General features: G+C 41.2%; 2 protein-coding genes across 2 annotated transcripts in view; one reads left to right on the forward strand and one right to left on the reverse strand.

Annotated features, from left to right (window-relative positions):
• The window catches only part of LOC141517567 (phospholipid phosphatase 2-like), a 38825-nt gene extending 22471 nt beyond the window's left edge, over positions 1 to 16354 (forward strand). Inside the window, exon 3 of the mRNA XM_074228722.1 lies at positions 16219 to 16354. Within this exon, the coding sequence (XP_074084823.1) occupies positions 16219 to 16239 (21 nt within the window). The 3' untranslated portion in view covers positions 16240 to 16354. The remainder of the gene's footprint in view (positions 1 to 16218) is intronic.
• Positions 1 to 24200, reverse strand: part of MCUB (mitochondrial calcium uniporter dominant negative subunit beta) — an 86890-nt gene extending 62690 nt beyond the window's left edge. The window contains exon 1 of the mRNA XM_074228717.1: positions 23353 to 24200. The gene's annotated coding sequence lies outside the window, so the exon portion shown is untranslated. The remainder of the gene's footprint in view (positions 1 to 23352) is intronic.
• Between the last annotated feature and the right edge of the window lie 1838 nt (positions 24201 to 26038).

Here is a 26038-nt window from a genome sequence, read left to right on the forward strand (position 1 = left end):
GGGTTAGTTAGTGCAGAGTAATAATGGTCCCTTTGCTTTTGTGACTATAGATTGAGAAGGAACACCAAGAGGGTAATGATTATGATTTTGTAATTAGTCACTTGGTTCCAAAGAGCAGCATATTCAAAAGTACTGTTTTATGCTCATGTCCCAAAGATACTGAAATCCCAATGGGGGGGGGGGGGCAGGGAATAGCCAAGTGAGAACCAAGAGACTACAAATTTTAAACAATGGTAATGAAGGCAACACAGTCACTGGTAGTCCATAAAATTTTACATAAATAGTAGAATGAAGAGCAGGGCAGCTAGGTGGAGAGAGGTCTGGGCCTGAAGGCAAGGAAGAGTCCTCTTTCTGAGTTAAAATCTGACCTCAGACACTTCCAAGCAGTCTGACCCTGGGCAAGTTATTTAACACTGTCATGGCTCATCTGTCAAATGAATTATAGTGGAAATGGAGAACCATTCCAGTATCTTTTCCAAGAAAATCACAAATGGAGTTAAATGAAGACTGAAAAAAGTCTAAACAAATATCTCCAGTGCTTGGCACTGAGACAAATGATTATTAATAACCAATAATTTGGGAAGATCCAGAGTTCCCTCCCCCTTTTAAGTCCTGATTTTACAAATTCAGCCTCTTAAGGCTAAATTAATCTTGGGGGGGGCGGGCTTAGGACATAATCAAAGTTCAGATCTTAGCCCTCATTGTAATATTCACTCTTTCAATTGTTAATCAATCAGGGTTGACCACCACCCTGGGGAATACCTACTCTTTGAAAGGCTTTAAAAACTGAGTCTACTGCCAAATGTTCCTTTTATTTTTAATAAAATGTTTAAATTATGTCTCTTGAATCTCTAGTAGGACTTATTAATTAATGTTTAATGACTGACTGATTAACCTAGGCTCTAATTGAAAGAGGGGAGTCTTTTTACTTATTCCTCATTGGTTCACTAGCTCATTCTCTTCCAGGCCGTCTCTCCTCAAGCTTCCTTTTCCATCTCATACTCTACTGAGCACATCATTTATTATTATAAGTCCCTTCTTTTCTCATCGCCCCTCAATATCACCCTCCCACTCTTCTCCTTCCTTCTAATCTCAGAAATGCCAAGCCCTCTATGTGTTCCCTCAGTCTACTCTCTTCTCTTCTCCTATAAAAGCCTGCTCTTTGAGTCATTTGCTCTAAATCTCACATCTTTCCCTATCTATACTAATTCCTTTCCCACTAACTTAAAATATGCCCATGACTTAATCTCCCCTATCCTCATAAAAAAACTACCCAAAACAAACACTTATTAGCTCCTATCATCTCTTTAGCTTTTCTGGCCTTTATCTCCTTTCCCTTTTCCAAAAGCTGAGTATCTTCTCTTCACTGTCCCCTTTCTTACTCTCTTTATCAACCTTTCCTGGTCCTGCTTCTAGTCTCATCATGCAAGTGAAATTGCTTTCTCCAAAATTACCCAAGATTAAGTCTTCACTATCAAATCTGAAGTGTTCTTCTCAGTCTTCCACCTAGCTTCCACTCTCTACAGACAAGACTCTGCCTCCCCCCATATTTTTATGTCACTTCTCTTGTCTGACAGGTCCTTCCTAGTCTTCTTTGCTACATCAACACCCCCCCCCCCCATGTTCCTCAGTTCTCTGTCCTGGGGCTCTTTTCCCATCATACCCTCTCCTTTGGCGTCCTCATCAATATTCATGGATTTAGTTATCATATTAATGCCGATGGTTCCCTTATCCAGCATTAGGAGATAGACCCAGTCACTCTCTTGAGCCAGTCTCACATTACCAACTGCCCAATGGACATTTACATCTTGGAACATTCTACAAGAATCTCAAACTCTGTATGTCTAAAACAGAATTCATTGCCTTTCTTTTTCATCCATCTTAGGCATTCAGGTTCACAATCCCAGGGTCAACCTCAATTCTTCATTTTTTAAAAAAATATTTTTTTGGTTTTTGTGAGGAAGTGGGATTAAATGACTTGCCCAAGGTCACACATCTAGCTACTAAGCATCACATGTTGGAGCTGGATTTGAACACAGTTCCCCCACTCTAGGGCTCTATCCCTTGGGCCACCTAGCTGCCCCCAACCTTTAACTCTTCATTTCCCCTCACTACATATCCACTCAGTTGGCAAATGTTATCGTTTCCACTTCTACAGTACTTGCCACATCTGTCCTTTCCTTCACCCTACTCTCAGCCTTTATCAGCTTTCACTTGGACTACAGCACAATGCCTTGACTGGTCTGTCCTAATCGAATGCATCCTCAGCACGGTTGCCAAAGTGATTTTTCTTTGAATATGAACTTCCCATGTCTTCTCCTAAATGCACAGATTTGGGCCTCTGTTTGGCCTTGAAAAGCCCACCCATCTTTCCAGCCATACCAATCAACCAACAAACATTTATTAAGCAACAAAATAGCATCCCTGCCCTCAAGAAGCTTAGACAACCTAGCAACCAAATTTATACAGAAGAAGCCCTGTCCAGGATCAACAGAAACTGACTCCCAGAGGGAAGGCCCTGAAATTCTTAAGGGACAGAGAGACTTCAAGGAAGCAAAGGACATTCCTCCCCTGCACCCATTCTACTGTCTGCTCAAACTGCACTCCAAGCTTTTTTCTTATAAAAGGAAGGGAGGCATCAAGCATTAATTAAGCACCTATGGTATGCCAGACACTGTGCTGAATGCTTTATAAGTATTCTCTTATGTGATCCTCATGGTAATTTTATGAAGCAGGTGCTATAATCAGCTTCATTCCCATTTTACAGATGAGGAAACTGAGGCAAGCAGCATGACTTGCATATGAGCAAGAGGGTCTGGGCCAGGTCTGAACTCTCATCTGGGCCAATTTAGGCCTGACTCTCTATTCTGTCTAGAACATACATGGTCTTTGCTTAGACCTCTTCGACTTCCTAGTTCCTTATGATGCAACTCCAGAGCTACCTTCTTTCTACACAAAGTGACCTCATTTATTTGTGAGATCAGAGAAGCTTTAAGCCAGCCACCTGCTGCTCACAACCCAGTCAGATCAGATTAACTGAGGAAAGTCCATCTTCAAGGTGTCAATAGATGGGAGGAGGTGACTGCTCCTGGGAAAAGGGCAGAGATGAAGATTAGGAACCACCCTCCTCCTGGAGACAACAAGAGTGGGAAAGAGTCAGAGGAGTCAGGAAGTCTAGGAGAACAACTACATCTAAGAATCTTCATTTTATCCTGAGGTCCCATGTTCTGCCAGGAACCCCAATGTAGTTCCCTCCTTTATTCTGCTAACATTTCTAATGTATCTGTAAGCAGAATAGATAATAATGGGAGAACTATTTCTTTAGTGTGTATTTACAAGATGACTAGCTGCTATTACTATAATAATAAAAGTATATTTTATATATACACACACTATATATATATATATATATATATATATATATATATATATATATATAAAGAGAGAGAGAGAGGTATATATTATAAAAAGTGGGTATCTTCCTTTTAAAAGGATGGCTTCTGGATTAGAACATTCTAATTACCCATCCATAAAATAAGTCAAGACCAGACAAATATTATCTTTATATATCATGTTTCCTGACCAAAAAGAACTCCCAATCTAAACCTTATGAGTCTAAGTGGTGCAAGCATTATTATCCCCATTTTAAAGATGAGGAAACAGATGCTGAATGACCTTCTTAGTCTAAGACCTGTGTTCTTTCTGCTACACCTACATCTTTTGCCTAAGGTTTCATCCAACCCCCACTCAGCTCTAATACTTCCTCTACTGTTTTCTAACCTAGATATCAATTTTCTTAAATAGTGTTAAGAAACTCAAGCTAGGGCTTTTTAATCTCCAATAGAAGAAAAGAGAAATTTAAGACTTGTGTGGCTGTTCCAGAACTAGTGCTTGCAGTACAAAGAAGGTTCACAGGCTCAAAGATCTAGCTAGTCCATCAGTCACTCAACAGTCCTCACTATGTACCAGCTCTGTGTTAGATTAGAAATGAATCATCTGGTTCAACTCCCTCATTTTACAGATGGTAGGATACCGTACAATCTGTTTTAAAGATTTGGTAGCAAAGAACTAGAAACAAAATAGATGTTCATCAATTGGAAAATAGTAAAACAGATTGTAGAAAATTAATTAATGAAATATCCCAAGCTTTAACAAAGGAAGAATATGAAAAATACAGAGAAGCATGGAAAGGTAGACATAAACTAAGATAGAATAAAGCAAATAGAGCCAAGACAGCAATATACTCTGTATATATGAATACATAACGACAACAACATAAATGGGAAAAACACACACAAAAAAATGAATGTTAGGGAAAAATACCAAAAATAAACATGGCCAACAAAAAAAGGAGACACTTTGCACTCCTTTGCAGAGATGGAAGGTCCCTAAGGTGTAGAATGCGCTTGTGTGCTCTCTCGCTCTCTGTCTGTCCATCCGTCTGTCTATCTGTCTGTCTGTCTGTCTGTCTGTCTGTCTCTCTCTCTCTCTCTCTCTCTATATATATATATATATATATATTTATATATATATATATATATATATATATATATATATATATATATATATATATGTTAGGTTTTTGCAAGGCAAATGGGGTTAAGTGGCTTGCCCAAGGCCATACAGGTAGGTAATTATTAAGTGTCTGAGGCCAAATTTGAACTCAGGTACTCCTGACTCCAGGGTCAGTGCTCTATCCGCTGCGCCACCTAACTACCCCCCAATATTTTAAGATTTTTAATGGGGGCAACTAGGAGAGAGCACTGGTCTGGGAGGCAGGAGAACCTGAGTTCAAATCTGGCCTAGACCCTTGATACTTACTAGCTGTGTGACCATGGGCAAGTTTTAACCATAGCCCCACCCAAAAAGGTTTTTTTTGATGTACTAATAGATTTTACTTATCATTTTTTTCTCTTCCTATTTTTTTTGCTTTCCTTTTAAAAAATGATTCTTTATTATTATATGGGATAGCTCTCTTGGAAGGGGAGGGAAAGGAATATAGAAAGGGAAAATTATACAATAAAAAAACAAGAGATGCCAACAAAATACATATTTTTAAATGTGTTTTATTATAGGCCATCCTTTGAGAGAAAGAATAGAGTAAGGAAAAAACTCTAAATTTGTCTAAAATTTACAGTAATATCCATAACAATATATAAATTTAATTATAATGTAACCAAATATAATTCATAAATTATAAATATAATTATAATTATATATTTGATATAAAGCAATATTTAATTAAAATGACTAGCCTAATTAGCCACCATTTTTAGTCAATTTTGAGAAGCATCATGGAGAAGAGATAGAGAAAGTCATCTTTTGGGTCCAGAAGACCTAGAATAAACACCCTGTCTCTGTCATATGCTGTTCTATGACATAACCTTTCATTCACAGGTAGAGAGTGTTTTCTATAGTAACCCCAGTTTGCCCTGAGGGATTGGAGGGGTGGAGGGGGTGGATGGGTCCCCTCTGCTTCAAGGCCTTCTTGCCCTCCATCTAGAGGTTAATCTTTAATGGCCAATTAGAAAACCGTAAGTGAACATTATTTCCATTGTACTTTATTGATTTTGTTCAGCTTTTTCCAATTAAATTTTCATGTGATCCCAGAGGTAAAGTTTTGAGCCAGAGGACACCATTCCCATCATCATCAAAGTAAAACCTCTTATTAATATAGGCACTGCTCATTAATATGAGCTTTACACTTATTATTTCATTTGATTCTTCAAACAACCCTTTCAGGTAGGTACTATCATGATCCCAATTTTACAGATAAGGAAACTGGGGTGGGGGTTAAGAAGCTTAGTGACTTCCCCAGGTCCCACAGCTAGTAGGTATCTGCAGGCAGATTTGAACTGGTCTTGTTGATTCCAGCCTCAATGAACCACTCATCTTCTCTAACTCTGTGAAACAATGCTCTAAGACCAGAAGCTTCCCAAAAAACACTTTCCCCCATAAATCTAGGGTCCACTTCCCAACAAACTCAACATCAGCAAGAAAAGCGGGCGGGCACGCACGCACACACACACACACACACACACACAAAGTATTTAGAGGATAACATTTCATAAGGTGACTCCCACTTCTGGCACTGCAGGTCCTAATGGCTTTTTTCCCCTCAGTGTTCCCCCATGTCATTCTACTGGACCCTGGGCCTAGTCCCCAATGGGCACAACCTAAATCCCCACTCCTCCAAGAAGTGAGGATTGATTCTCAGGAACTGGTTCTTTTCAGAGTTGGCTCTCTTCTGCCCTGCCAGTGCCCACATTCCTTGGAGTATCTCCTTCCTTGACTCATTCCCTTTCATGTGACTGTCTTTTGATGTCCATTATAAGCATGATCAATCCCAATTACTACCCTCTAATTCCATCATATTTGACTGAAAAACTTCTCCTACCTTGTAAAGGAATAATATTATAAATACACATAATAAATAAATATAAATTTTTAAAAGTTCACTCAAATTTCCTTTAAGACTTCTTATCTGTTACCTGGCCCTTAAAACCTGCCATTTATTTCATCAAAAGGGAACAGAAGGGAATCAATTGATCAGTTCTCTTCTTCCCACTCCAACATCTCACATCACATCCTTACCAAGGGTTTATGCCAACAAAACCACAAATCCAGTAAGAAAAATGAAGTTGTTAATCAGATAATATTTCTATCCATTTGAAGTTTTTTCATGTTAATTTGACTATTAGACACATTACATCATTTTACATCTATCAGAAAATCTTGACACAAGTCTTCTGACTTGGACAGATAAAAGACAGCAGAATCATCAATCATTTCTCTTAGCAAAAGGAAGTTAATCATTTTTTTTTAAAAGTATTTGGATTTAACAGTTTATGACCAAGGAAGAGATGGAGAACATCATTAAAGACAAACTAGATAATTTTGACTACATTAAATTAAAAAGGTTTTGCACAGATAACACTGTAACCAAAATCAAAAGAAATGTAGCAAATTGGGAAACAACTTTTACAACTAGTATTTCTGACAAAGGACTCATTTCTAAAATATACAGAGAACTGAGTCAAGTTTGAAAAAAAAGCCATTCCCCAATTGACAAATGGTCAAAGGATATGCAAAGGCAATTTACAGATGAGGAAATCAAAGCAATCCATAGTCATATGAAATACTGCTCTAAATCATTACTTATTAGAGAATGAAAATTAAAGCATCTCTGAGATACCATTGCATACCTCTCAGATTGGCCAATATGACCAGAAAGGATAATGATCATTGTTGGAAGGGTTGTGGGAAATATGGGACCCTAATACATTGTTAGTGGAGCTGTGAACTCATCCAACCTTTCTGGAGGGGAAATTTGGAATTGTGCTCAAAGGCCAACAAAAATGTACATATCCTTCGATCCAGCAATACCACTACTGGGTCTATACCCTGAAGTGATGAAAAAGGGTAAAAGCATCATTTGTACAAAAATATTCATAGTAGCCCTGTTTGTGGTGGCAAAGAATTGGAAATTAAGTGAATGTCCTTCAATTGGGGAATGGCTTAGCAAACTGTGGTACATGTATGTCATGGAACACTACTGTTCTATTAGAAAGCAGAAGGAATGGGAATTCAGGGAAGCGTGGAAGGATTTGCATAAAGTGATGCTGAGCAAAATAAGCAGAAGCTGAAAAACATTGTATACCCTAACAGCAACAGGGGGGTGATGACCAACCTCGATGGACTTGCTCATTCCATCAAACAACAATCAGGGACAATTTTGGGGTATCTGCAATAGAGAATCCCATCTGTATCCAGAGAAAGAATCATGGAGTTTGAACAAAGACCAAAGACTATATTACCTTTAGAGGAAAAAAAACAACCCATTATCTTACTATGTAATTCTGCTATCTCTTTTATTTTTCTTCCTTAAAAAAAAGTGTTCAGATTTAACTTATTTATGTGGCTTCTAAGATGAGTTCATTTCCTTTACAGGAGCATCTTGAGTCAAGAATTCAAGATTGAGTTTTTTAATGTTCACATAAACACAAACTGGATCTTTACAGTGCTAATCACTTAACATCTGCTTCCCATTAAAAGCAGTTTCCTTTCCAGAGAATGTGTTCAATTCTGCATAAACTTTTCTTTCAGAACTGTTGCAATAAGTAATCAGAGGATTCATCTTCTGGTTTGGGGACCCTTTCCCATAACTGCTCCGAAGTCAAATTTCTAATACATTTCAATAATGACAATCTCCCACAGCACAGAATCCTCCCTAAGACCTGCTCAGGATGTTGTGGGCTGTCTTCACCATCCTTCTAGGATCCCAGGGGGCCATCCCTATGAACAAAGGGGCTGACTCCAACTTGGAGAGACTTAAGAATTCTGATCAGAGAGCTGGAGGCTGGAATACCAACTGGGTCCACTGTTTTTGTTGGGGTTTTTTTTGTAAAGTGATGGGGTTAAGTGGTGTGTCTAGGGTCACACAGCTAGGTAATTATTAAGGTTCTGAGGTCAAATTTGAACTCAGGTCCTACTGACTCCAGGGCTGGTGCTCTATCCACTGTGCCACCTAGCTGCCCCAACCATTGTGGATTCTCACAGTTTGGGATCCTAGCATTTTATGTGGTTCCACACCAGTAATGTCAAATACAAAGTGGGACTTCTGTGGGCCACATATCGCTTTAGAAAAATCACATATTAGCATTAAACATGTTTTATTTCTATTACTATTTCCTGTCACTATCTATGTTTGAAGGAAAACTAGGTATCACATTGGATAGAGGCTCCCAGGTCTGGAGTCAAGAATATTTATCTTCCTGAGTTTAAAGGTGGCCTCAGACCAGCCATTAGGAGCAGCTCTAGGAACAAATGACCACAAAATCACAGAAGTTTTGCAACCACTGTCAACTCCCCAAATACCAGAGCCCAGACAGGTTAAAAGCAAAAAGCTTTCCTTATTCTACTGGGGAGGATTTTGAGATCCATGTGAGAGGACCTCCTCTTGAAGGGCATCCCTACACCTGGATTTGAATATTGGTGACTCAATAGAGATTAGGTGTGGGGAGGCTGGAGGGAGGGAGGCCTTGGACCATCAGTTCTGTGACTTGGTGGCAGCAGTGTTCATCCAGGGGATGAAGACAAAAGATGATCATTAGGCCAGCTCTCCTAACAGTAACAAGAGAGGAGTGGTCCTGGATCCTGACTGGTATGTCAGGAAAAAGTCACAGGAGACTCTGGGGAGCCCTGTCCACTCCACCCTCAGACTATAAGCTTGTCCTGATTCTACATGTCACCCATCACTCATCAATTTCCCTCTTTCTTTGTCAGAAACCAGACCACCCAACACAGGAGTCATTCTCCAGGCTCCCTTAGACTCTTTAGCCTCCTCAGGTACAGTTCTCCCCCATCCCCCAGAAGTTTCATTTTGCATTATCAAACCTGAATTCTGACCTCTACTCGTAATCAAATAAGCATTGCAGTTCTATTTTTTCCCTCCTTTCCCTGGCCTCTTCTGATACACAGTACAACTGAGAGGTTGCTCTCTTTCCTATCAAGTTATAGCCTCGAGGGCAGCTTATAATGAGATGTCAGATTGAGCTCAGTGTTACTATTTCTTTTCTAAGCATGGATTTAAAAAAAAAATGCTGAGCTTCCATTATCTCCTCCCAGAAGTTTTCAGGGAAAAGTTTACAGTATCTCTCCCAGAAAAAAAAAAATGCATATTAGGGTGGAGTAGTTTCAGGTTCCATTGCCTTCAAAAATTCTGATTCTGAATGGAAAGGAAAGAAGAAGTGATTCCCTTTGGTTTTGTCCTACACTTTGAGGATAGAACACTGATAATGTCAAGAACTTTTCTCTATATTTGATTAGTTTTGCTGAATTGTTTTCTTTCTCCTTTTTTTTTATTCTTTATCATAAGGGATAGCTCTCTGAGAGGAAGAGATAAGACACATTGGGAAATGTAAAAATAAAAGATAATCACATTTTTTTAAAGCATCAATATGAAAAAATTTTCACAAAAGACACGAAAAACCCGCCAAAACCACAGTGACTGAGTGAGTGAATGAGCTTTCGTTCCTGCCATTCCTGGAAGGATATCAAAATGATATCCATAACTTAACAATGATAGTGACCCCCAAGGGGAGTGAACTCACCCAAGGAAAAGAATCAATCAATCATCCATTTTTCCACAAGTTCATCTGCATACTATTTATCTCCCTTGTTCTCATTCCAACCTCCTCTTCCCCATTTCCTCCCCTAATAACTCCCATCCCTCAGCTATAGCCTGTCCTGATCTTCATCTTCCTTAGGGCTTCAGAACAATCTTTGTTTAATCCCTCTTGCTTATCTTACATCCCACAGACCTCTACACTTCCAGTTAAGGTGACAAATCCTGTCTTTCATTGCTGTTTCCAGCATCCATCTCCTGTTCTCTTCTGCTACAGTCAAAAGCTTAGCCTAGACTTAGGATTCATTCCTTCATCCATTCATTCTCCAAGTACCCAGAGGTCTAAATTGAGAGCCATCTCCAACTATTCCTTCTCGTCCAAGCATTGGCTGAGGCCTCTGGATTGCTTTCCTAAACTCTCAGGTGTCTTTGTGAAGGGCCTACTCCCACTAGGCTTGTAGAAGTGCTGCCCATAGAAGGGTGCAGAATGTCTGCTGAGGGAAGACCACCTGATAAGCCACATGTCCAGTTTAACCTGTTTTAGTAGTACCATTAGTAGAGAGCCGGAGACGAGGTGCCAGATGTGACAAGGACAGATAGACAAAGTGGATGACAAAATGAATTAAAGCCAATCTGTACAGGAGCCTCTTGCTTCTGAAGGAGTCAGGAAGCAGCGGAGGAGGGCGATAGGAGGTGTGAGGCAAGCTGGTAGGGGGCACTGAGATTGGTTCTCTAAGAACAGGGTGAGAACAAAACAATGACTTCATTTGAACTAAGATGGGCTTCCCACAATTGTGAAATTAGGGAGATTTCTCCCAGCTGTTCAGACAAAAATAAGAGTGACACTGAAATGAAGTCCATAATTGGAAAGGAGGAACAAGCAAACAAAGCATCCTTGAGCAGTTTTATTTTCTAAAAGGCATTCTAAAGGGTTTCTTCAATCTTTGAAATGGCTTTTTCTATTTCTGGGGGAAACAGTCCTGAGGAATTTTCTTTGGGACAGGAAAACAGAGCCTTTTGCTTTAAGAAGTTTCCCTTGATGCATTTTCAGTAAGTAATGCCAGTCTTCTCACTAGGATAGCACTTGCCCTTTCATTTGTCCTAATTAGCACACATAGCCATCAATACATTAGGAATAGTTAAGAACTACACAGCAGGCATTGCAGAATGCATTGCTGAAGTCACAATTTTGCAAAGACCAGTATGATTAATGCTATCAGTGTGTGAGTATTGTTCATGACTCCTACTGGTCCATAGCCCTGGTATTAACATTTTTGTGCATGGAGAATGCAGGATACATTTTCAATATCATAACAGAAAAAAGGGAGAAAAGAAAACAAAATATTAACAGCTTCTGACCAGATTCAATACAGATTGTGACTCATGACTTATATCACTAGAATGTAAGTGAAAGGGCAGATCCTATTTCAGTTTTGTCTTTATGTGCTTACTGTTTAATATAGTGCCTAGATGCTATATTAAATTTAATTATATTAAATAAATTTAATTTAATACAGATACCTAATTAAGCAGGTGCTTCATACATGCTTGCTGCTAGGCTATAAAATAATCCATGGCCTTGACCTCTTCTCCATAGAATGGACACTCCTGTTGACAGAGACAGCTTCAGTTACTGAAGAGCTCTTGGGGTCTCGGAGTCTAATGGGGATACACATACACACACACACACACACACACACACACACACACACACACACACACACCAAGACAGGCCAAGTGAAAGATGGTAATGGCTGTGTGAAGGGTGAGGAGGGGTCAGATGGTGAGAGATCTCTGCTGCACTGATCAGAGCTGAGGAGACTTAGAACCTCACTGGATAGAAACATAATGGGGGGAGACTCCTTGCCAGTGGGGTCCCAGGCTGCAATTTCACATGGAAATGTGTGATGGAGGGTTCCTTTTCCTACTCCACCCCTCTGCAGGGGCAGGAGGTCCATGGCAGCAGATATTTTTCAATGTATTGATCAGTTTCCCTGATTTTTCCTCTTTTTATTTCTTTCTTTTTGTAAGGCAATGAGATTAAATGACTTGCCCAAGGTCACACATTTGAACTCAAGTCCTCCTAACTCCAGGGCTGATGGGTGTTCTATCCATTGTGCCACCTAGCTGCCCCCTCTTTTTCTTTTTCTTAAAAAAATTTTTTTTGGTTATATAAAAATGGTTCTCTTAGAGGGGAAGAAGATAAAGGATACTGAGGAAATTTTTAATTATGTAAAAAATACAAAAAAAACCAATAAAATTTAATTTAGAAAAAGAAGTAAGGCTCAGACTCCTCCTCTACAAAATGGGAGGGAGTTGAACATGGTGACATCTGAGGTCATTTCTCACTCTAAATCAATGATCCTGTAACTGGTAAAAAAATCCCCTAGAGGTCTTTATCCAGACATCCAGGAGACTGGGATGGAATTGAACGAACATGCTTTTCTACTACAGGCTTACTAAGGGAAAATAAACAGTTATTGGTACTAATTTGTAAGAAAAATACAAGCTGATAGAAGAGAATTCAAAGTCTCACATTTTGTAAAAAACAAAACACATTTCAGTCATTAAAAAAGACAGATGGGAGGTGGGGAGGCACTTCACCTCAGTTATTTTTATTTTTTTGTTTGTTTTCATTTTTGCAAGGCAAACGGGGTTAAGTGGCTTGCCCAAGGCCACACAGTTAGGTAACTATTAAGTGTCAGAGACCGGATTTGAACCCAGGTACTCCTGACTCCAGGGTTGGTGCTCTATCCACTGTGCCACCTAGCCGCCCCTTTCACCTCAGTTATTAACACAATATGCCTTTCACTCTCTTCCGCAAATGGTCTGATATCTAAATTTCCATTAAACAACTTAACCACAGGCTCATTTTTGACTCAGAAAAATGCAACTCTTTACATGATTGTACCAAAGATTTAACTGAATTGGAGACCAAATCAGTCTTTGATAAAAAGTGTGAGGTCATCTCAAACCCTGGACTAAAAGTATAGAACTGAAACAAAACCCCCAAGATCTAGTTGAAGATTTCACCTGGGAGTTAGTTGTTAAGACTGGAGAACTTTTCTTTCCTTTGGAGTTTTTGATCAGAGCATGAGTTTTGTCTTGTGAACTAATTCCTTATGGAGGCCTCCAAGCTCCTACTTCCTTCAAGTAATATTCTGAATTATTTAATCAATACTTAAACTTTCAATGCAGACACTATTTATTCCAGGTAGCTGCATGGTAGAAGCACTTTGAGAATCTGACATAAACATGAGCTAATACTTGAACAACGCAGTTAGAAAGGCATTTTCTATGGAGAAGAATTCATGCTAATTTATTTACATGTTAGCAATGTCGTTTCATTATTTTTAGTAGTATCTGACTCTTTTGTGACCCCCAATTTGGGAGTTTCTTGGCAAAGATACTAGAGTAGTTTGCCATTTCTTTTTCCAGCTTACTTTATAGAAGAGGAAACTGAGACAAAGAGAGTTAAATGACTTGTCCAGGGTCACATAACTAGTAAGTGTCTGAGGTCAGATTTGAACTAAAGAAGATGAGTCTTTGTGACTCCAGGCCAGCACTAGAGTTAACCTGCATCTTTTCAGACTGGATTATTTAAGAAATCTACTGAGCATTCTGTTAATTTAAGGAAATCTATATATATTTTGCATGTGATATATGTTTGAGTAAAATATAAATATATAAAGGTAACAAAATCTATACAGAGAGAGGTAAGCATAAAAAATAAATATATAATTAATCAAATTAATATATAATATATATTTGATAATCTCATATACTGTTTTACTAAAATATAACTATTTGACTGATAATTCTTTTTATTTCTTTTGTTGTATTCTTACCTGTTCAGTTTTTGTTAATTTGGTTTTCCTTCCTCTTTTTTTAAAATGTAGAACATATTCAGAATCAAAATGAGTCAGTCATTTATATATTAATATATATAATTATAAATATATATATATATATATATATAGTTAAATAATCATAATGTACCAGGTACTGCTTTAAGGACAAGATATATGAAAAGAGGCAAACACAATTCCTACCCCTCAATAATCTCACATCCTAAAGGAAGAAATAATATGCAAAAACAAAACAAAAACGTGCTCATACCAGATCTCTACACAAGAGTTAACTCAAAATACAGGCACTTACATACTGGGTAGGTAAGGCAGAAAAGGTCATGAAAGAAGTTGTTATTATATGATTTATTACCAGATAGTTATTGAATTACAATCTAGGCCTTTCTCCTATTTTCTCTCAATGTCCAGCTCCTGTAAAAGGTCGGACTTTTCTGAAAGATATTGATCCAACCCAAAGAGGAGGCCTAATTTTTGTTTAGAAAATAAATAGAATCCAGTCTGGGAGAGAAGGCTTGCCCTAAGAGGAGCTGCTGTTCTCATACACTGTCATCAGAGTATAGGGTGACCCTGCTCAGGAAGGAGAAATCAGGGAGTTTGGGATGGAGGAGGCCTTATTCCAGAGTCTGGAGGAATTGGAGACTTGTGGCCCACCTCCTCATTAAATGTCCACTAATCAAGGCTGAGTTTCACTTGTCAGGGAAAATCCCTTTCAGAAAGTGAAAGTTCAGTATCTCCATGGTGGGGGGTGGGGAGGGCCTTTGGTTACCTAGAAAAACCACTGGCTATCAACTTACTGATTGACAGCTAGCCTAATTAATAACTTGATTATTAATTACTCAGAAATATTGTCTCTTGGGGTTTTTCATTCAGCCGTTCATATACAAAGTAGGAGAGAGGAGGGAGTGGGGAGAGAGAGAAGGGAGAGGGGGAAAGAGAAGGGAGAAGGGAAGGGAAAGGAAGAGGGTGAGAGTGAGGGAGAGAGGATTCTACATGAGCCCATGAGTCTACCATGGGCAGTTTATCTTTTTTTAAGTACATAATAAATGAAACACATTATTTTCAAAGCTATCTGGTTTGTCTGTGCTCCCTTCTCACCTTCTATGCATTTTCTAAATCCTTCTATGACCTTCTTTTCATATCATTTCCCTAATTTAATGACCTTGCCACTAAGTTCCCTTCCAATTCTTCCTAGCCAAAGGAAGGAAGGAGGGAGAAAACTGTCATGTGTTTAACCCAACAAAATAAATCCCCACAATGGCCATATCTGAACTGTACAATTCATTCTGCACCTTGAGTTTATCCCCTCCCTATCTAGAGGAAGATAACATCACCAGTCCTTTGGAATTCTAGCTTGTCACTGCACTGATCAGTCTTAGTTGCTTTTCTTAATAGTTTGTTCTAATAGAAATTACAATCCAGGTTCTGCTCACTTCATTATGCATTTTCTCCAAGCATCCCCAGGTTTGTGGGACAACCATTCCTTTTGTTATTTTTAAAGCCTCAATAATATGCCGTTGTAATTTGTTCTGCCATTCCAAAGGTCAGATAGCCCCTTAGTTTCCGGTTCTTTGCAACTCAAAAAGAGCAGCTATAGATAGATACATACACATTTCATTCCTTCTTCTTTCTAAACAAAATGAATAAAGATATAACAATGTGGCTAGTTTCCCCCCCCCAAACAATTAGCTTTTAGTGTTTGCAGTTCTGAGATTATTTAGTTTTTTAATTTATCTAAATTTCTGATTTTTACAATTTCCTCCTTTATCTTTCATTTGGACTTGTATTTTCATTTTTAATTATATATTCAGTTCATCAAGCCTCTTTTATTTTGTTAATGTCTGTTTCTAAGACTATATAAGATTTTTCTCTGAAGACTGGTTTAAATGCATTATAGAAATGTTGGTATATTGTTTCATCACTGTCAGTGCCTTTCAGGAAATTATTAATATCATGTCAGTCTGTTTCTGAATTGTTTTGACCCCACTTATTTTTCAGGATGTCATTACTGAATCTCCATTACAGGTGTCTGTTGTTTGCTTGGTTTTCTGTATGAGTGACTATGCCCATTGTATGACTGTCAGTAAAGGATAGGCTCAGTACTTTGTGTTTTTTCATTTATAATTACTCTTTCCTAGTATATTGTCATTAACCTGAATTTTATCAGCAGGCAAAAAAATTATTAGCATTTCAGACTGTCCTTCAATAATTTTTTCCCTTTTTTAGGATTCCAGAACTGTGATTTAATTGATGTAGGGCTGAGGTATCAAACATTCCTGCCCACAACACTCAAGTAAGACCTCAACCAGATTAAAATATAACTGGGAAATATTTAATAAAATAATAAAAAAAATACAAGAAAACATAATGTTAACGAGGTTTTTCTAAGATCAAGGTGCAGCCCACAGGGTTCTTTCTATATGATTTGTTGCTTTTGTTCAGTCTTTCTTAGCCTGGCCCTATTCTTCATGTTTAAAATTGAGGTTTTCTTGGCAAAGAGAGTGGAGTACCATTTCCTTTTCCAGCTCATTTTCCAGTTGAAGAAACTGAGGCAAAGTAACTTGCCTCAGGGTCAAACAGCTGGTGTCTACTGTGCTACCCTGCTGCCCTTATATGGTCTAATGGCCCCATTTCTATTTGAGTTTGCTACTACAGCTACAGGAATTTCCAGTGTGGAGACATGGGTCAATCATCACAGATAAGCACCTTACAGTTGTAGAAAATGATGAGGGCTCTGTCAGGATGGGATCTGCCCAGAGTCACAAGGCCATGAAATATTAGCAATAGGAAGTGGACTCCAGTATGGCACAGGGGAAGGAAGATGGGCAAGGCCAAGGAGCTGCTGTTCCAGTACTCCCTCTGTTCCTTAAGGGATACCCTGGAGCCTCTAAAGGGCCAGTCTCTCAGCTCAAAAGACAAGCCTCTATCCACCAACATGCCAATTGTCCTTTTAAAAAATGTCTGCAGGGGCAGCTAGGTGTCAAAGTAGATAGAGCACCAGCCCTGGAGTCAGGAGTACCTGAGTTCATCCGACCTCAGGCACTTAATAATTACCTAAATGTGTGGCCTTGGGCAAGCCACTTAACCCCCTTGCTGTGCAAAAAAAAAAAAAAAGTCTGCTATTTTTAAAGCCCAAGTGAACGAAATCATTTTGACAAATGATTTATGTGCCTTCTGGTTATTTTTTTTTTTATCAAAATTACAATATATATCAGAAGACCTTTAAAAATTTTCTTAAAAAAAGCATTCAAGCTGTGCCAGCACCATATTTAAAATTGTAAGTGAGCACACATCAGTGTTTTTGCCTGAAAAATCAAGAGTTGAGAAAGCTATGAAACCTTGGAAAGAATACATCTATCCCATATTGTATACTTGCTGCTTATGCGAGTTAATTCTATAACTGCAAGCCTGGTCATTGACATGAGATTAAGAAGTTAATTTATTTTAAATGTAAAATAGTAAAAATGATAATTCACATTTATATGACATTTTAAGTTTTCTGCTGTATTATTCCCAGTGGTTTGCCATTTCCTTCTCCAGCTCATTTTACAAATGAAGCAAACTGTTAAAGTGACTTGCCCAGGATCACACAGCTAGTAAGAACCTGAGATCACATTTGAACTCAGGAAGATGAGTCTTCCTGACTCCAGGTCTAGCAGTCTCATCTATTATAACACCTAGCTGTCCCCTCCCCAAAATATATGGCAACAATTCAAAATCCAGTGTGTCTCAGTGGGTAATTATCAGTACAGTCTGGGTTAATGGCATTATACATCAAAGGTTCTGAGTTCCAAAGAATCTTAGGATTTAGAACTATTTTAGGTAAATTAGAGATCATCTAGTTCAATCCTCTTCCTTTTTACAGATAAGGAAATGAAGATCAAGAAATTATCATTATAGTCCATCCCATTTCAGTTGTTAACAATTATCTGTTTAAAAGCTTTGGTGGGGGAAGGAAGAGACTGCATTTTAGGCAGTATCTGTTAAAACTTATTACTGTCTAGGTATTTCTGCTGAGAGATAGATAACTAGAGACAGAGATAAAAATAGAGATAGAGACAGAAGACACAGAGATACCAAGAGGCAGAGTTTTCCCTTATTTATTGAAAATTTCTCTCACCCAAATCACATTCAGTTACAATTTTGTAGGAATCATGAAATAAAAGAAAAATTCCACAATATGCCAAAATATGTACAATGTTCAATTCTAGGGTCTTCTGATTTGTTTAAATATAATAACAGCAATTTCAACATTGATGCCTCTGGGGAAACTACCCAAGTGACTGTAGACTAGTCCCACCTCCCCCTCCTCCAGGCAACAGTCCCCCTCAGTCATGGAATGGTGTTGACATTTCACCACCCCTCTGGTGGGTTTGGAAGTGCAAGGTGCCATTTTGTTCACCTTGCCCTGTACACAATCAGTTTCTAACTATAGCCCTCCTGGGTCCCACTCTCAAAGTCTTTCTAGCTTGGAAGGGCTTGTCAGACTTGATGCTTAGCTGGCATAACCTTACAAGACCTAAAATCCACCTCCACACTTTGATGAATCATCCAAATGGGACTTTAGTGGAAATCATTTGCTTGCCATTCAGAAAACACCCTCACCATTCTTTATCTAAAAATTCTTCCCATTTGATTGTCCTGACATCTGCAGTCAATGGATTAAATAAGCAAAATCATATATTTCCAACATGGGTTTTGGGGGAAGATTCTTTATCACTTTAGAGCCTACAGCTTAAGCTTTCCAAAGAAGCTAAATCCATTATTAACTGCTGTAAAGAAATTTTCAATATATTCTGGGTCCCCTAGGATAGGGGAAGCACTGTTGCAGATGTAATAGCAGAGTACTCAGAGGGAACTCTGACCTCACTGTGGCAGGTATTCCCTTGCTCCATTTTAATCCTGGGTGATTTTCATCCATACTCTTCCATAAGCCTTTCACAGAGAAGTCACATAACACAATAAAAGTCCTTCATCTGAAACTTTTAGTATGAGAATATTAAAAAACTGAGTGTAGCACATGGGTTATTCATTTATTGCCCCATTCCTATCTCCATAAATGGCCTGCCTCTTCTCCTAGTCAGAAATGTCCTTGATGGTAATCTTTTATACTTTGATACTTTTTCTCATAAACAAGTCATCAGATAAGAGGCTACAGTTTCCTTACTTACCATATCTCTTGCTATGGCCATTGGTATCCTCTGAAAATAAGATTTCTCGGGGTTCATGGTGGCTAATAAGAAGCAAGTATATGGAATTATTGGGAGATGGGCTTTGGGGTCATTGAGCAAATTGGGATCCGGGAAAATGTAATAAACTACTCAGGTTGGAGGGTGGCTAGGTGGTATAGTGGATAAAGCACTGGCCCTGGAGTCAGGAGTACCTGAGTTCAAATCTGGTCTCAGACACTTAATAATTACCTACCTGTGTGGCCTTGGGCAAGCCACTTAACCCTGTTTGCCTTGCAAAAAAAAAACCTAAATAAAAAAAAAAACTACTCAGGTAGTTCCACTGTACCCAGTTATAGCTAGTTCTGTATTCATTTTGAGATATACCTTTTTTTTTGCAAGGCAATAGGATTAAGTGATTTGTCCAAGGTCACACAGTTAGGTAATTATTAAGTGTCTGAGGCCGGATTTGAACTCAGTTCCTCCTGACTCCAGGGTCAGTGCTCTATCCACTGTGCCATCTAGCCACCCTTGATGTGACTTACTTTAAAAAGAAATTGATAAACTTGCAGACAATGATGAAGGAACACCCAGCGGCTCTACCGGTTGAAGTAAAGTTGAAGAAATTTAGAACATTTACTATGGAGAAGAGTTTTGGGGAAGTGAGAGAGGGCAGGGACAGAGACTATAGGATAAACTATCTTCAAACCTGAAGGAATCTTAAAGACGATTTGAATACAATCTTCTTCACGAATAGGAAGTTACAGATAGATATATTTTGATTGATCAAGGAAAGCTACCTAATACTAAGAACTGACAGAAAAGGATATTGACAGTATCAAGAAGGAAGCATCTTGCTTTTTGATCTTTAAGCACATTTATGTGCTGGATTTATGAGATGTATGAATTATATGCTGGTTAGAAGAAATTGAAAAAGTAAAGACACAAAAATATTTAGAGAAACTCTTCTTGGTGGCAAAGAATTAGAAATTGAGGTGGTGCCCATCAGTTGGGGAATGGCTCAGCAGGTTATGCTACAAGTTATATGAATGCAATGGAATACTGTTCAGCTGTAAGAAATGATGAAGGGGTGCAAATCCAGAGGAAAAAAGCTATGAAGTCTGAATGCAGAGCAAAGCATGCTATGTTTACTCTGTAAAACTTATTTTAATTGTTCCTCTCTCATGATATTTTTTAGTTCTAATTCTTCTTTCACAATATGCCTAATATGGTAATATGCTAAACAGGATTATACATATACAACGATATCAGATTGTTAACCACCTTGGGGAAGGGGGAGGGAAGAAAAGAGTGGTAGAAAAGTGTGGAATTCAAAAGCTTGTAAAAGGATGAATGTTGAAAACTATCTTTGAATGTAACTGGAGAAAAAATAAAGAAGGGAGAAAAAAAACGTGAAGTGAACAGAACCAGGAGAACAATCTATATAATAATAATACCATAATTTTTATAGATACAGGAATTCTGACCAACAAAATGACCAAAGGCAATACCAGAGGGCTCATAAAATAATTATTCTACCCTACACCTCCTAATCAAGAAGTGTTAGACTTAGGGAACAGAATGAAACTGGGATTAGTTTTTGTTTAGTTTATGTAGAATTTATTTTTCTTGTTTGTAATGGGTTTTTTTCTTGCTAATGTGCTAGTGGAGTGGAGAGAAGGAAAGGTGAAAGAGAAAGAATGTATAACTGAAAATAAAATTGAACTATTTTGTTTTATTTTATTTTTAGTGAATTATTTTAAAATGTTAAAAACAATTCTGCCTTTAGATATCTACAACCCTTTATGTTTTTGTTAAAACATAATGTCCAGAGCTGAACACAATACTCCAGATGAGTCTAACCCAGATAGAATATAGTGAGGTTTATTATTGCCTTTATTCTGATTTGTATTCTTATTGATGCAACCTAATATTACTGAGTGTCAGTGTGGTGTAGTGATTGGATAGCTGTCTTCAGAGTCACAGAGTGAATTCAGAGTCCCTTAAATAAATCAAAGCCCCCAGAAAACTCTTGAAAATGACAGATGGTAAAAAAAAAAATTGTTGATTTACCCTGGAAGAGGGAGGTTCCTCAATGTATAGATAAATTTAGACCCTTCCCCCTAAAACAAATTGCATTAACTTTTTAATCGACATATCACAAAATAAGCTTTCATTGGCTCAATATCCTAAGCCTTTTTCACATGAATTGCTGCCAACCCAGGTCTCCTGCATGCCCTACTGGAACAAGTTAATTTTTTTTAATCCTTGTGAAATCTGTCCATGTATCTCAGTCAATTGCTCCTTTTAAGTTCAGGACAATATTCCAGACTGTCAAAATCTTTCTGAGGCCTAACTCAAGTCATCTAAAGCATTAGCTAACCTTCCCAGTTCTGTGTCACATTTAAATTTGATATTTATAAGACTGTTAAACCAAACAAGGCCAAGAACAGATTGTGATAGCAAGGATCTCCTCAAGTCTAGGATTGCTATTGCTATATAATAGTTATTTCTTTTCTACAGAAATAACTATACATCAAACTATGCTAAATAAAATGAGGTATACAAAATTAAAATTCTGGAATTGGAAGATAGTGCATGGCAAGATTGACATACTTCTTAAATGCAAGAAGCAAAAAGAACAATATAAACTAAGTTAGCAAATTGTGATGGAATAAAAATGTAATTCCCAAGTTTAGTCTCCCCCCAAATAAAATAAAATAAAATAAGGGTTAAACTTTGTATTTAGGTCTTGGGTATAGAATTGATTTTAATTTTTTCTTAATTTTTTTTTTTACCACCAAGGGGAGGGTGGTAGAAAAATGTAACATAAATTTGCAAATGAATGTTGAAAAAATTTCAAAGCAAAAATAAAATATCAATAAAAATGATGTTAAAAATTTAAACACTGCTTGAAACTGCTCAATTTTATGTCCAAGGTATTGATACATTTCAAGAGTTTTTTGGTCCAAAAAGCAGGGAGCTACAATTAAGAAATTCTCAATTAAGCTGACACTTTTAATGTAAACAGTATTAATCAGGCACAATAATTACTCAAGGCTGGATCCCCACCAGTACTGGTATTAGCAGGAGACACTGATTGCCTGACAATGGCTCAGCTGGAATGCTGACATGCAGAGATGCTGACATAAGAAATATCCATGAATACCACTGAAGCTTTAACCAGCAGAAGAGCAGTGCTCTAGTTCAAGTGGCCTCCTGAGTTCCCTTTTTAGTCCTCTGTCTCTCCTTTCACTTTCTTTTTTTCCCCTTTGTCTTTTTCCCCCCCTCCCTGCTGATACATAAGGCCAAGATGACAAACTGCTTCTTCCTACCTACAAAACTATGGCATCCGATAGATGCCAATCTATTGATCAATCAATTAGCATGCATTTATTAGGAACCTACTTTGTATCAGGAACTGTACTAAACTGGAAATGAAAAGAAAAAACTCCACAAGAAGTTTATAATTATGCCACTTATAAGAAAAGCAATGAGAATATTTTCTACAAGTCACTCCACTTTCCTAAAAAGCATATTCAAATTTTTGAAGATGCCAGCACAGAAGAGAAATCCTTGTAAGAAGTACCTAGTCTTTCTAGAGTAGTGTCAGTTAGCACTCAAAAGCCCCCTTTCCCCCTCCCTAATTAAATACTGTGTCGGGCTTATGTCAAAGTTACTTATGGGGAGAAGATATAATGGAATGATAGCTTTCTACTAGGCCAGGGGCTTTCAGATCCTATGAGCTCAAACTCTTAACCACAGATCTTTATCAAATGTCACAGGAGCAAGACTTTGAAAGTTGATTAAGTTAAAGTTTTGAGAAGGGTTAGACCTCTTGAGGGATCTCAGTGAATTTCTGGTAATTTTTCATGGTGAATAGAAGAAGCAAACAAGCAGTTTATTAAGCTCTAGGCACTGTACTAAACAGTGTGACAAATGATATAAACATAATGTGAATGTGGGGTTTTCTTGGAGGAAATACTGGAGAGATTTGCCATTTCCTTCTTCAGCTCATTTTACAGATAAGGAAACTGAGGCAACAGGTGAAGTCACTCAGGATCACTCAGCTAGGAAGTATCTGAGGCTGGATTTGAACTCAGGAAGGTGAATCTTCCTAACCCCAGGTCAGACCCTCTGTTCCTCGCCCTAGGGAGCTGTGGGCAATTCCTCTTTGGACCTGTTTCCTCACCTGTAAAATGAAAGCATCAGGCTAGAGGTCTGTGAGTTCCACACCAGCTCTAAGAAGTTGTGATTTGGTTCTCCAGAACCCCAACAGCTATCATTATGGGCTTGCCTCGATTTCTTCTGTGTTTCTTGGCATCGGCCACCAATTAGGTTCTTGACAGTGTTGGGGAAAGGATTGCGCGGCTCACTTCAGAGAGGAGATGGATTCCATGCTTGAAAACCATACTGGAAATGGAATCGGGCAAGGAGCTGATGTTTCTTGAGACCGGTGCATGGAGGTGAAGCGCAAGGCTGCGGCGCCGGCCCCGTGGGCCTCTCAGGTGCTCATTCTCTCTTTGTCGAGTCTCTGCTACAGAAAGCTGCAACTCACTTTTCCTATTTGAGAGCTCGCAGCCGCCACACAGTGGGGAGTGCCCGCTGCCAGACTCTATGGCTGTCTCCAGGAGACAGACGGACAGAAGAAGCGGTCCAGGGGCACTGAAGAAGCTTTTCGGGGAGTGTCCCAAGTCCCACCAGGGTGCCCCCTTTCTTCCCTAAGAACAGGCCGGAGCAGAACCGTTCTGCGGACTGTATGGGGGGGGGGGTACAAGGAATGCCTTCGTTGTGGGTCCCCTGCCCTCCTGAGAACCCTGAACAAGTCGAGGGAACTGGGAAACGAAAGCTGAGAAGAGTCCAGGCCAGACTGGCGCTCGGGTCCTGGGCAGCCCACGCTGTTGGCACCATTTTGTACACGGCCAAAAGCCCCCGCTAATTTGATCTTTAAGAAGTTGTTGGAGCCTCGGCTTTATTTACCCGCTGGCCCCGGGCCCTAGGAGTGTCTGGGGGCGGCTCCCCCCGAGCCCCGAGGCTTCAGGGGCAGCGAGCCTGGCTCCCGCCGCGGGGGTCGGGGCCGGCTCCGGGCTCGGGCTCAATCCCAGCTCCTCGGGGTCCCGATGCCCCGGGCCACCCCGCACCCGGGGGGGGGGCTGTCTTCCCCCCCCCCCCGGGGTGGCAGGGGAGGGCGGAGAGCAGCCCAGTCCGAACCGGCCCCGGAGCCCGGGCCGCCCGGGGAGGACGGGACCCGCCGCCCCCGAGGCGGAGGAGGGGTCCGGACGGGGGGCTGAGTCTCGACATCCGGGCCCAGGGCCAGCCCGCGACCCCCCCCCCCCCCCGGCAAAGAGGGGCGGGCGGGGGGCTCCGGAGCCGGGGCCAGAGGGCTCCGGGGGAGCCTGCGGGGCGCGTTTCCTCAGCCGGCTCTCCCAGCCCGGACCCCGCAGTCTCCTCCGGGCCGCAGCCCCGCCGCCCCCGGGCAGCCCGCCCCCTTCCCTTCCCCGCCGGACGCTCCCGCTCGGGAGTTGCCAAGTTCCCGGAGGCAGAACTTTCCCGGCGCCCGCCTGGCACTCCTTACCTGGGCAGCGGCGGCCGCGCGGGGCGCCCGGGCCGGGCGGGGCAGCAGCCGGCGGGCGGCCAGCAGCATCGCGCCGGGGCAGCGGGGGCCCCCGGGGGTCGCGGCTGCGGGCAGACCTCGCGCTCCCGGGCCGCACGGCCGCCCGCTCTCCTCCGGGAGGGGCTCGGAAGGAAGGCGGCCCGCGCTCCGCCCCGCCCGGCCCGGCCCGCGCCCCGCCCCGCCGGCCCCGCCTCCAGGGGCGGGTGCGCACCCCGCTCCCCGCTCCCCGGGCTTCAGGTTCACGTGGAAGGGAGGGCCCCGGCTCTTCCCCGCCTCCTGCCCGCCCCGAGCCCCGCCAGAGCCTTGGGGAAGGGGCCGGGCCCCGCGCAGCTCCGGGATGCGGGATGTGCGGGGCACTTGGAGAGGGGGCGCGGGGGCGCCGGCCGGCCCTACGCAGGACCCGACGAGAATGGGGGGGCACCGGAGCCAGAGGGATCGGGGAGAGAGAGAGAGGGGCCGGGGGCGCCGGGGCGGCCCCAAAGCAGACCCGGGAAGAGCAAGGAAAGAGCGCCGAGGGGCAGAGGACCCGCGGATCTGGGAAGGGAAAAGAGTGAGGGGAGGGGCCGGAGGAGCAAGGCAAGGGGCATCTGGGGCAGGTCCCGGGCACCCAGCCCACTCCGTGAGAGGACATCCGTGTGGATGGCGCCAAGGCCGAGGCCTGAGACAGATGGAGCTTGTTCTTTGCTCTTCGGCCTTGACCCCAGAACTTTGAGCTCAGAAGGAACCCGAGGGGGAGGGTCCCCAAACCTTTCAGGTCCGCCGGTGAGCAGTGGAGAGCCCCGGAGGGCAGGCGCCGAGGCCTGTGAAGAGCCACGTCCCCAAGCCCAACGGGCACCCCGGAGCGGGCAGGCGGCCCGAGCAGAGGGTGGCCCCGGAGCCGGGAGACCCGCGTCCACCCCGGCTCCTCCGGAGGCCCGCCCGGGACGCCCCACGAGGCCCTCGGTGGTCTGAACTCCTGCAGGGGAGGGCGGCCGTGGGGGGCGGGAGCCTGTGTGCAGGGAGCAGGCTGGAGCCCACTCACAGCTTCTACCCACCCCAGGAACCAGGCCCCACTGTAGGACTGGGGCTTCTGCACCGATAACAGCCCTGCCCTGGAAGCACAGGGGAAATAACTAGTAATTCCTCCCACTCAGTTTTCCCTTTCAAAAGAAAAAAGTGAGAATCAGCCCACAGTCCAGCCAGGATGCCAGGATGCCAGCTTGTCTTCATCTGACTTCAAATTTGAACTCAGGTACTCCTGACTACAGGGCCACTGCTCTATCTA

The sequence above is a fragment of the Macrotis lagotis genome, chromosome 3 (assembly GCF_037893015.1).
Source record: "Macrotis lagotis isolate mMagLag1 chromosome 3, bilby.v1.9.chrom.fasta, whole genome shotgun sequence".
In the NCBI taxonomy this organism is placed as follows: Eukaryota; Metazoa; Chordata; class Mammalia; order Peramelemorphia; family Peramelidae; genus Macrotis; species Macrotis lagotis.